General features: G+C 42.6%; 1 protein-coding gene across 14 annotated transcripts in view; it reads left to right on the forward strand.

Moving 5' to 3' along the window:
* MSI2 (musashi RNA binding protein 2) overlaps positions 1 to 12,416 on the forward strand; it is a 381,347-nt gene that overhangs the window by 299,703 nt on the left and 69,228 nt on the right. For all 14 annotated transcript variants that reach the window (XM_050929500.1, XM_050929499.1, XM_050929502.1 and 11 more), the window contains one exon: positions 6,453 to 6,567. In XM_050929500.1, coding sequence (XP_050785457.1) covers positions 6,453 to 6,567 — 115 coding nt within the window. The remainder of the gene's footprint in view (positions 1 to 6,452; positions 6,568 to 12,416) is intronic.

Here is a 12,416-nt window from a genome sequence, read left to right on the forward strand (position 1 = left end):
AGCCAAATACATTGCTAATGGTTCTGGGAGATTATATTACGCCAATGTTGTGGACTGCAGTGTGAAGCGTCTGGCAGTAATGATATGCACTGGCTGCAGATGTATTCTCGTTCAGGCTGATTGAAGGCCTGCAGGAGAGGGAGTAGAGGAGGCCAGGCTGGAGTGAAGTTGTTTTAGAAGCGAATGCTGTGGGATTGTTCAGGTTTGTCTGTTCTCTAAGCAATGCCTGGCAGCAGCTCCCTTAGAGATCACAAGGCAGTGTAGGTCTGAGTGAAGGACACTGCAGAATGCCTGTAACTTGGATGCCTTCCTCCAAAACAAAGACACAAAAAGACAACACAGACATGGTGCATTTAACTGCTGCAGACTATGGGATGTGCCGTGATTAAATTGGTTTTCAAAGCCTGCTGGATTGGGGGTGGGTGAGGGGCTTGCCAAGGGGGACACAGCAAAGAAAAGGGACTGCGCCAATGCTAAGACTTGTCAAGTACTTTATTGGACAGATTAGAATGATCTATCCCAAGAAAATATGGAAGATGTTGTTCCATTCTGTCCTGCAGTCACTGACCTCCCGGTCACAGTCTGAGCATCTATTAAGTGATCAGTTATTCCATACTCCCCATCTCTGGTTTGCCAAACTTTGAAGGACTTTTTAAAAAAAACACAGTTCCTTCTATTGCCTCATGTAAATAGACCTTACAGCATTACTAGGTGAATATTACATGAACAGTCGTTGTGGCTTGCAGTTGCATGAACAACGTGGCATCTCAGAGGTAAACTAATCCAACTTGCTGTCAATTATTCCTTGTTGGCAAGACAAGGTTGCCTTGTCTTTGGGTGGCAAGCGGTTTTTTGTGCATTGTGAATACAAGAACACTCCCTCTCCCCTAGCTGCTTCTCCCAAAATAGCTCTGATTTCTCTTCTAAGTTGTAGCCATGTTTTCCGAAACATCTTGGTGTTGAGAGCTGACAGCTCGTTTTGTTATGCTGGGTACAACAGGCTTTTCGCTCCCCATCTTGACAGCCCATGGTTCCAGCAAGTTTGCCTGCTCAGTCTTGACCCAAGAATACTCCAGTGTAATATTAATTCCCAAGACCAGACTAAACAAAAACAGTGAATTTTAGCTTCTCTGCTATTTTCGCCTTAGAGTTAAAAACTTCCTTTGTTAGTTAACTGAACCTGAAGAACATCCCGCATGCAGGGAAGGTGCCAAAATCTGGAGATTATTAAGGTGAACTGCAAATGCTGAAATGAAGAATTTGTTTAATATCCAGATTTATGGGCTGATTGCCCACATTAACCAGGGAGTTGGGAGTGGCCTAACTTTGAAGTGTGTGTGTGTGTGTGTGTGTGTGTGTGTGTGTGTGTGTATACACACACTTTTTGAAATCCACTGGCACTTCCCAGTTCAGTAAAAATGTTCTAGATAGTATCATGTGATGTCACGAATACTACATGGTTGTCTTCAAATTCAACATGGTCCAGTGGATTTTATTTGATTCTAGCATGAACCATTTGCTACATGATGAAGCATGGGGTACATAATCAACTGCTCTGCATTTCTCAGGTCAGCATACAATGGCAGCTTCTTCTGGCCTGGGTTGGTAGTGACCAAAAGTTGTCACCACCTGATGCCCGTTCAAGGACTTGTGTGGGATGAGTTTGGTAATCTCCACTGAGTTCCCAATGAAAAGGTCTGTTTTATCACAAGAAAAGAACAACAACTCTGCAGCTGACAATGACAGACCTTTCTGCTGCAAGTGTCAGCAGAGAGGTGTGGTGACCATTAGGCCTATGGCAGAGGTCAAGGATCTACATCAGCATGAAGAGTGAACTACTGTCTGAGGCAGGGCACTAGCCAGGTGAGCTGAGTCTTGGGATCTGTTCTTGGTCTAGCTCCTGATCCACTGGAGCAAGTCACTCCCCCTCTCGGTGCCTCAGTTTCTCCATCAGCAAAACAGGGATAATAATGCTTTTGTCATTTTTTTGTAAAGCAGTTTGATCCATAGGTGAAAAGTGTTCAGCTGTCGTTAAAGGTGCTCCCTAGAAGTCAGACTGGGGGCAAATTGACAGAGCAATGCAGAGAAAGCTGACGTTGCCACTGCTTGTGCTGCACACTCCTTTGTGGTAAGAGAGTTAACCAGGGTTGCCAATCCAGCATCTTGCATGAGTATTAAATCCCCTCCCAGAAGGATCCATTCCCAGCTCAGGGAAGAATGCTTTATCTCTTGAGATTATCTTTAGTGTTGATTGGGTATGTTCATTTGCAAGGTTTTAAGAGTGGCATTTTTTCCCCCCAGTGAGTTTTACGTTTTTAATTCCAAGTTAAAACTTATTTGCAGCTTGTTAACATTCTCCTTATGTCCTTGTGGGCTGTGAAAATCGTAAATTAAGATCATCTTTCTGAAACCAGCGGTAGTCTGTTTTGTGGCTGCAGAAGCTAATTACTGGGTTATTGTTTCTAATGGTGTTAATCCAAACTTCATTTTCCTGTTAATTGTCCCTCTAGCCAGACTAGATTGTTTTTTATCATTCTGAATATTTGCAGTGAAAACTGCTCTGAGGTGTAACCAATGACTCCATGACATTTTGAGCAGTGGTGAAGCTGAAGAATATGATTGAGAAATGAAATGATACACCTACACTGATCACTCCACGTGGATTTGCCTGAGGAAATTGAATTGGGTGTACTCCTGATAAATAGCCCTGTGATTAAAAACAACCAAAGGGAAGTTGCAGAGGTGGTTGCTGAACTTTTTCATCTGATACTTAGAAAGAACACACGAGAACTTGGGATTGTGTTGTGTACTTGTTGCCTGAGGAAGGACCCTGGCTTTTATAGGAAGATCTGGGAGCAGGGAGGAGGTAACATCAAGGTTTTTTTCCATGGCCATTTGGGTTTCAACAAGAGAGATGGCAACTGTTGGCCACAAAACTCAAATTCATGGGAAGCCTGCCATATTGCATTTAGACTCGAAACTCACTGGAAACGTTATTGAAAGGTTATGTCAAAGATTATAGCATTTTGCTTGAATTTAGGATCAGTTTCCCATTCCAGCCGTTCTGGTCCTCCTTAAAACTGTCCACTGCATGATGTCTACCAAAAAAAACCCCAACTCAACAATGGCTAGGTGGCTGGCTTGCTACGACCACTGTTTTTATGAGGGTGTGTCATTGTTTCCTTGTGTTTCCCCCATCTGTTGTATCCACCTATTGTCTATATTCTTTAACACTGAAATTGTAAACTCTTTTAGACAGTGACTGTGTTGTGTTTGTGTAGTGCCTAGCACAACGGGGTCCTAGCCTCTAGGTGCTTCTGTAATACAAACCAATAACTATAAACAATAAGTTTCCCCTGAGCTTCATTTTGAATTTAGGGGGAGCTAGAACCTAAATCTTAATGAGAACTTTATGGAGAGTAAACCATTATGAACCGAAATGGAAGCTGATGGTTGCCTGAATTGCTGCGAGGTGAAGCAGTCCTCATTAAGGGCCACTCCAGATAGTGCTTAGTAAGTGGGGGAATTCTGAGCTTCATTCCTAGCTACCACAGTAAACAGGTTAGTGTCTTCAAGTGCAGGGTTGAATTTGTGGGGAAAAGAGACACTCAGTCAAGCTTGGAAGTGTGGTCGGTCCTGTTCTTCTTTCGTTTGATCTGTTTCTCCATTACTTTTTCCTTTTTTTTTTTTTTGGTCTGTTTCTCTTATATTTATCTAGATACTTGTATGGTCCCTATCTCCATAGTATCTGAATATTTCACAAACACATGGGAGCCAGAGAAGCATGAGGCACAGAGGGATTAAGTGACTCACCCAGGGTTATACAGTAAATCTGTAGCAGAGCTGGGAATTGAAACCCAGATTGTCTGAGTCCCAGTCCAGGGCCTTAACCGTCCTCTTCTCTAGATAGATGCAACATACACCTCCAGAGGCCTATGCTAAGATTTTGAACTAACAAATGTGGAAGGATTTTTTTCTTTTTTCCTTCTCTTTCTGTCTCTTTCTTTAAAAGAGACTACTGTGAAACCTTATCACTCAGTCTGGTGACTGTCCATGAAGCTCTCATTCACACAGCCCCGGACATAGTGAACCAATAAACCTTTTGAGGAGAAGGGAAGAGGGCAAATAGAAGTTGATTCCTCTGCGCTGTTCTAAACAGCGGGGAGCCTGAAGCTATGAGAACAGACCCATTATTTAAAATGGTGGGAAAGTCACTTGCTTGGTTCTCCCTCTGCCTGTGGATGTATTCCTTCACTGAGGACTCACTGCTACCATCACTGTCGCTGAAGAGAAGAGGAAGGAATACACTGCTGGTACTGCCATGTCTTTACCTGAGTTTATAGGACATGCAGAGAGCGGGTGTCTCCATTTGAGATGCCTCTCTTGTTCATAATGTCTGTTTAACCTATTTTGCCTGCCTCCTTTTAAATCTTTTGCAGCTAGTCTCATCCGTCACCCACAATTCATATATCCAGCAAAGAGCACTCACAGTAACAATGCTTTTTCTTTACATAGCAGCATCCTTCTGAGGACTGCAAAATGTTTTGCACATCTGACTTCCAGTCCCAGCGCACCTGTTTTGCAGAATGCATATTGTCCTCATTTTGCAAATGGAGAAACTGAGGCACGGAGAAATGATGCCACTTGTATAGGATTCTAAAGCAAGTCAGTCAGAGGTGGGGATATGTGGAACAGGGGTGCTGGAACAATTTGTATAGTGAAGGTGCTGAGAGTCATTGAACCAAACTGTAAACTTGTATATGATGGAAACCACTTCAAGTCAGGGGGTGTGGCAGGACCCCTAGTTCCAGCACCCATGGTGTGGAACCCAGGTTTCCTGTACGCTTTAATCATAAGACTCAAATACTTCCAGTTTCCTCCAGTGGATCCTCTTTCCTCTCCCTGCTCTTCTCCCATTATACCCACTGAGCAATCCTGATCCAGACCCTCACTGGCAAAACAGTGACATCAGAAGAACTCTAGAGGCATTTCATTTCAAAGTTCAATGGATTCTGGCAGATCTGTTGGCAAGATGCTAGTGTTTTGACATCGTTGTTGGCAGAATCTGAGCATTATTGCTTTGTGAAGTGTTGCGAGCAAGCTAAGTAAATAAGATCTGTCGTGGGGTTTGCAATAGAAAGTGGAAGAGTAGGTGGTTTTGTTTAAAATACTCCCATTACAGTCGGTTAACCTTCATGTTACCTAAATGAAAATTATGTAAACCTGAAATTTTCACTGATCAGGTTGCCTAGGAACAGGCGGTCAGTTTTCATAAGACAATGAATACACAGTCACTGATAGGGCTATTAGGAACAGAGGCATTTAGCCATGTTATTTTACCTCCCTGGTTTTCTCTGGTGTAATTACCTGTTTTCACGTAGGAAGCACGCCCACCTGTGCCTGCTCATTCAAGTAGCGGGGCCTGTGGAAGAGGTGTTTCTCTGCTTAAAGTGAATCCACCAGCCGAATCTGCATATGCTAAAGATTGCCAATTCTGTTCTTCATTGCTGTGGGTTAGAGGTTGGTGTGTTCAATCCACAACCAGAAAAGCAGATGCTTTTGTAATTCGCGTTACAATCATGACAAGAGGCCCAAGGTCAGGGCCCCACTGTGCTAGTCACTATACAAACATGTCGTAAGAAGCAATTTCCAGGAGCTTGAGTTCTAAATGGACCGATTCAGACAAAGGGTGGGAGGGGAGACAGAAAATTCACTGAGAAGTGAAGGGATTTGCCTAAGGATCAAATCAATGGCAGAGCCCAAACCTAGATCCCACGTCTTCTGATTCTTTATTCCATGCCTTCTCCACGGGCTTGGTTCTGGTGCATGAGACAAAAATCTGTTCTGAAGCTCATACTGTCAAAGCACCCCTGTACTTTTGGTTACGCTCGTGTTTGCAAGATTTTAAAAAGTTATTAATTACAGATTTGTTTTATGATTTAAATGGTATTAAGAAACTTCAAAAGATAAAAGGAATAACTAGAAGAGAGAGAATGTGGATCATTTACTGGTAGGATTTAAAGAAATTCCTCTGCCAAGTAGAAATATTGATTCTTTATTCATATTTAAAATGGAGCTTTCTGTAATGATCACCAATAGTCATTTTCTGTTATCACTCGTAATAGAACTGTGCCAATGACTGTCCTTCATTCATTCCATGCCTGCAAAGAATCATTTGAGAGTAAACAGAGCATAGGTTTTTGTTTCAGAAACAGGACAACTTATTAAACCTGCATTTTATCATTTTAACAGAGTTTTGCTATGTGTTTTAAGAGACATGCACATATTTATTCTTCTTAGACTCGTTTACACTGGTGGACTATTTTTAAAGTTCACATTTGGGAAAAAAAAAAAGCTAAAAATAATTTTTCCCCTTTATCTAGCTCAGTTCTGCATTTGACATTTACATGGAATTCATTTGCATCTCATTTGTACATGTTTCTGCTCAATAGGTAGAATGTAAGAAAGCACAACCTAAAGAAGTGATGTTTCCACCAGGGACAAGAGGAAGGGCACGAGGATTACCATATACCATGGACGCTTTTATGCTAGGGATGGGAATGTTGGGTAAGTGTGAAGTAGCCATGGAACTACTAAAGAGAAAGCATCTACCTGTGTTGTCTTCCCCGTTTAGAGGTGCAGAGGTGCGTGAATTACTGAGCTTATACACAGTGTGCAACTCTAAAATTTAAACGGTGGGAGTGGGGAAATAATCCTGTCTATGGTAAATGATTAACTTTTTTTTTTTTCCTTCCTGGGATATCAAAATTTGCATTTAAATGGATGTTTTAAATAGCCTGTTTTACTCTTATTCACAAAAATAGAATGATGAAAGATGCAGCGTGTTCATTCTGACTAAAAATGATCTCTTTTCTTTTTTAGAGGAATTGAGTCACACATTATTCCCCTTCTCTTAAAGGTGTCTTTGACAGTTCAGCATAGATAATTGAAAATCTTGCAGCTTTAAATGGCATGCAGGATAGAGAAAGCAGAGGAGATGCATAATAGTGCAGGTCGCAACAATAATTACAAGTTTCAAGGAGACAGAACGGTATTTTAGTTTGGAGTATTTTGTCCAGAAAATACTAATTAAATGGGATAAATGATATTTAATGGCAAAATTCTATTTGTTCAGGAGGTCTTTTAGTTATAATTGGTTCTCATTTGTTTCTGCCTAGATAGTTTCTTCTTTCTATATAATCTGACAACCTCTTTATATACTTTCTTCAGAGTTACTGAGTCAGGTTGCAGCAAATCCATTGCCAGCATATTTTTAGAAAAACATACATTGTTGCTCAATCTCCCCCCTGCCCTTTGTATATTTAACTTTTCCAATGGTTGACCCCTGCTGTGTTCATAGAGTGAGGGGGCTTGAAGGTGTTTCCTAGAGAGAACTGAGTCTTTCCTGTACTAACTAAACAGAAGTCCAAAGTCTCTGTGATTTTTCTTTTCCCTACTCCTTCCCTTAATGGGTGGGTTAACCACCAGCAATACTTAATGATGGAGAGTGGAAAGAGGGATCAGCAAAGCTGAAAATGTATCTAGTTTACCCACCAGGCCAATAGCAGAGCCAGGAATGGAGCCCAGATCTCCTGAGTCTCAGTCGAAAACTCTTTCATCTGTAGATCCCAAAGCATTTTACAAAGGAGGTACCAAAAAAAACCATAGTTTTCCCCATTATACAGATGGGAAAACTGAGGCACAGAGAGGGGAAGTAACTTGCCCAAGGTCATCCAGCAGGCCAGTGGAAGAGCAAGGAGTAGAACCCAGGTCTTCTGTGTCCTAATGCTGTGCTCTGTCTGCTAGGCCACACTGCCTCCATTGCCTACAGTCCTGAAACCTTTTCTCTCCTTGCCTCTTCCCTACTCGGTGTTGTTCTGTGGAATTCACCCTGCAGGAGAAAGGGACATGTTAAAGCTCCCGCAAATTCTGCAACAGATGGGTTCATCCTCCACTCTTATCTCCTCTATATTGTGTTTAATGTTCCTCTTTCTGCTCCACTAACCAGCCCAGGGTCCTGGAGTTTGTTTGAACTAGTGTTAGCAACTCTCACCATTTTATCATCTGACTTGAGATTGGAGGGTTCTTAACACCCCTTACCTGCTGGAATCATGTTGTTACCCAAAAATCTCAACTTTCATATGTACGTGTGTATGTGTATCTATCTATATCTATAAAATAAGCTTTTTAAAGAAGCCAAAGGACAATTAAAAAGAACCCTACATTGATACTTGTTAATGTCATGATTTTTTAGCCAACTTCATGATTTTTTGTGGTGAGGGAAGGGCTGACTTGTGAAGCATTGTGAACTGTTGTCATTAAGAATAATAAAGAATTATTGTATTTATATTGGGGTTGATCTTAGAAGCTGCACTCTGAAGTTTGGAGCCCCATTATGCTAGGTGCTGCATAACAACAGCTGAGAGGGGAAGAGATCCTGAATAGCCCGTACTTCCTTCAGTGGAAGGAGTTAGGTTAAGGGAACCGGGATATTGCTCCCCTGCTGTTCAATCAATGCATGCCAGCAGGCTGAAATGATGACGTACTCTGCTGTAGCTGACACACAGGTGGGGTGTTGGTGTCCCCATGAGAGAAGCTTATAACCTGGGATGCCAATCGGTACCTTGGAAGGAAAACAAACTAACCTGGCTGTGGCTCTGTTTTTAATCTAGGATTTGTAAGTGTTGTCCTCACCCCTTCTCAAGCTACTAAATGATAAAGGCTGAAATCTTCCAAAATGTCCTTCAGTGATCTTTGAATGGTTGGATCTTTGGCTCTAATGGAGTGGTTCAGGGTTCTTCCCACAGGAAGTTCATTGCAGGGTCAGGGTGCAAGTGGCTTCACGTCTTCCGGCCGTGGAGCACACGGCACTCACGTTGAAGTCACTGGAAGTTGAGCGTGCTCAATACCTGCGACAATCAGGCCATTTATTGATGTGCCTGAAGTCAGGCACCACCAGACTGAGAAAGGACTTTCCCACGGTGTGTTTTTTTTACCCTGAATTAGTAGGTCAGTTCAGGGGCCTTAAAGCTGATCTGTTTGTGGATGCAATAGAACAGTCTCTTCAGATGAGCATATTTTATTCTTTTCCACTGCCCCCAACTTCTCTCCCTTAATGTGATTCTCAATTTTGGAAATTAAAATTTAGGGTTAAATTATTCATCCTGTTCTACTAGACCCATGTTCATTTCAACTATCTACTTTCATGCTTTTTAGCACTTTGCTCTATGATGGTGTCTAGTTTTTTGTTCACGGGAGTTGGTTGAATGCAACCTTGTTAGCTAATTCTCCAAGACAGGGCTCAGTCACCTGCATATAAAAGAGATGCAGTGGAATTATAGCCTAGGCAGAAGGACCAAGGGCAAAATTCTCTTTTCAGCTCACTATTGTGAATCCTGACCCTAACATTCTGTTCTTCCTTTGACATCAATGAGAGATCAGTGCATGTTGAGCAAGAAGAATTTTCAGAGCCAGAGCCCAGCACAGTGATCTGAAAGGAGAATTTAACCCTGAGGCATGTTATGACTAATTTTCACTAGGGCTATCTCTTTGAATAAGGTTGCTTTGAAGATTAAAACTAAGATGATGAAAGAAACCTTGGGCTAGTACATTTATTTCTGTTGAAAGCAAGCAATATGTATGCATTTTGGCAAATTCCTTTCTTGGCATACAGGTGCCAGTTACTCATGTGCAATGTATGATTTCATTAAATCAGCCACACTGGTTTTGTTCCACTGGTTTTCACAGGACCACTCTTAACATGCTCTTATTATATTTCAAATCATGGGAACTTGCTCTGAATGAATGACTGATTCATGTTGAAGGCCACATACTTAATTATCTGCTCTAGCTATTTTTTTTTTCCTTCTTCCAAGTTCCTGATTGCTGTAGTGGCACTCTGTTAAATACTTGCTAAATAACAAAGTCACAGCACAGAAGTCCAAGCCTATCTGCATGACCATTTTAACTCCCATTTTTCAAGGGTTTCTGGTAAAAGTGCACTTCAAGGTTGGAAACTGGGCATGTCAGCAAAAGGCTCAGTGAGGAATTTTTGATTTCCAACCCCTGGCAATGACATGCAATGAGGCCCAATCCCTGAGAGGAAGAAGGGTGTAATTAACCCATCAAACAATGAGGCATATGAAGTAACGCATTGCCAGAGGGAGATTTTGAAGTAGCTGAATATTTTGCTAAGATCCCAAGAGGCCTTTGTCAGAATTACTTCATTAGTAGCTTTAGACATTTAGTTTCACAGAACCTGAGTGAACCGGAGCTGCTCTTGAAAGTTTTTATATGGATCTCCAGAAGCCCTTGTCCAAGGTCACCTTCTCCAGATGCAGCTCACGGAAAGAACAGAAAATCAGGAGAAAGAATACACCAGACCACTCAAAGGAAAGAGTGCATAGTGCTTCCCTTGGAGCTATTAAGGAAGTTGGTCTTCCTCATTAATCATTGCTGCCCCAAGAATCCAGCAGCAGCTGGAACCAAGAAGTACATAGCCATGTTCCGTGATTATTGGTTGCTTGGGACCAAATCAGAGTACTTTTTAAAAGGACGTACCATCTCTAAGAGCATAGGCAGACTGAGCCCTGTGCCACAGCTGCTACTGGGCTGTCTCAGTCTTTTTGTCATCCAGTGTAAGAGACGTGCCCTTCAGGGAGACTAAGAACATTATTGAACCACTCTGCTGAAAGAGCAAATTGGATCGGTTTTAAGCCCAACTATCGCCTACTCCCTGATGTCCTACTTCACAGGAAGGAGTAGTGGACTCCGAGACAATCTCTCCAACACAGATGCTGGGCCAGCATCAATGGCGGATTCAGTTTGGGCCAGTCTCACAAGAACGGGCCCTGGAAATACAGCAGGAAGCCCATGCGACTGCTCGTGAATTGGGTCTGTGCCTCTTATAGTTAGTGGTAGCACACAGGGTCCTCATCCGGCTGAAAGCAGAGATGACTTGTGCGGGGAGAGTTGGCTTCCCACAACACTAAAACTTGTAGTCATCCAGCAGGCACTCAGGAAGCCACATCCTATCCAGCTAATGCCTTATTACCATATCCAGCCAGCAGCTCTGAACCGCGCAGGGCATCTTTGACCTCTTTTAATATAGAGCATACAGATATGATCACATTGCAGCGCTGCTGCTGCGTCTGCATTGGTTACTGACCTTTCCCAGGTCCTATGGCCTCATGCATATCTAAAAAGCCCTAAATGGTATACATTACTGACAAACCTCCTCCAGCAGTGCCACTTGCTGAGAATGCCACAGCAAAGAGAGCCCCGAGTCAAACTCATGGGGGTTTTCAGTGGAATGCAACTTACTGTGGAACTTCCTACCCCGGGCGACTCAGCTGATCCTGAGTCTTGCGGGACTCTTTTAGCAAGCTTCCTGCAGTGATGGGTACCTTAGAAGTACTGATGCTAATAATAAAGCTGGACCCCTTTAAATTGCAAATCCCTCCAGAGACTGAAACGCTCAGCCCGTAAAGTGTATATCCCTGGAATGCTACCTGATGTGAACACCAAATTTCAGAAAGTCTCCAGGAGACGTTTTATATCATTGCATAAGCCAGATTGGGGCTCTGCATTACTGCACATGTTCAATTTAGGTAGGCTGAGCTCATGCATAAAAGAAGCTTGTGCCCTTCAAGGAAAGTCATTCCTCCTCCCCGCTACCCCCATCAGAGTCTGTTTAATAGAGGAGAAGCTGCCTCTGGGACAAAATCAGGGAAGGGGAACTCTTTATTAGGCATACATTTCCTGGGTGTCTTGCAGAGTATTTAGGAACCTTTCTAGCCTCCAAAATGTAGCACCTTTTGTAGCATTCAGCATCTTCTTAAACAGCCATAGTCACCATTCAGTTAACTCTTCTATTTGCTTTGTAACAGGAGGAAGATCAACTGTTTGGACTGAAAAAGAGGAAGGGAGAACATGTCTGCTCTGTAGCAGATGTTCCTCCACCGTAGTTGCTCCTCAATACATAGTCTCCCCCATTCACCACTGGGAATTATCTTTGTTTTGCATGCACGTTGACTATGGGTTCTCAATTCGAGGATCATAGCCACTCTCCCTTTCTGCATGGGCATCCCAAAACCTTTAATTTTATAACGTGGTACATGACAGAAAAGATTGAAAGCCACTGATCTAGTCCACTTATGAGATTACAGTGCCCCTCATACACCAGAGTCCAGTCATTTTGGAGTGGTTGGAAACTGAAAGATGCCTTTCAGTCAAAAATCACCTCCCCTTAATAATAATGCTACTGTGTATAAACATCAGAGGACCTGGACCTTTTACAACTGGGCATCACCCCTCACAGTACGAGCACAAGGTGGTGGAGAAATTCTGTATTTGTCATGGCTGAAGAGCTTGGATGAGGGAATGTACTTTAAAGGAGGTTGTTTCCACACAGAAGA

This window comes from Gopherus flavomarginatus, chromosome 19 (assembly GCF_025201925.1).
Source record: "Gopherus flavomarginatus isolate rGopFla2 chromosome 19, rGopFla2.mat.asm, whole genome shotgun sequence".
Taxonomy (NCBI): Eukaryota; Metazoa; Chordata; order Testudines; family Testudinidae; genus Gopherus; species Gopherus flavomarginatus.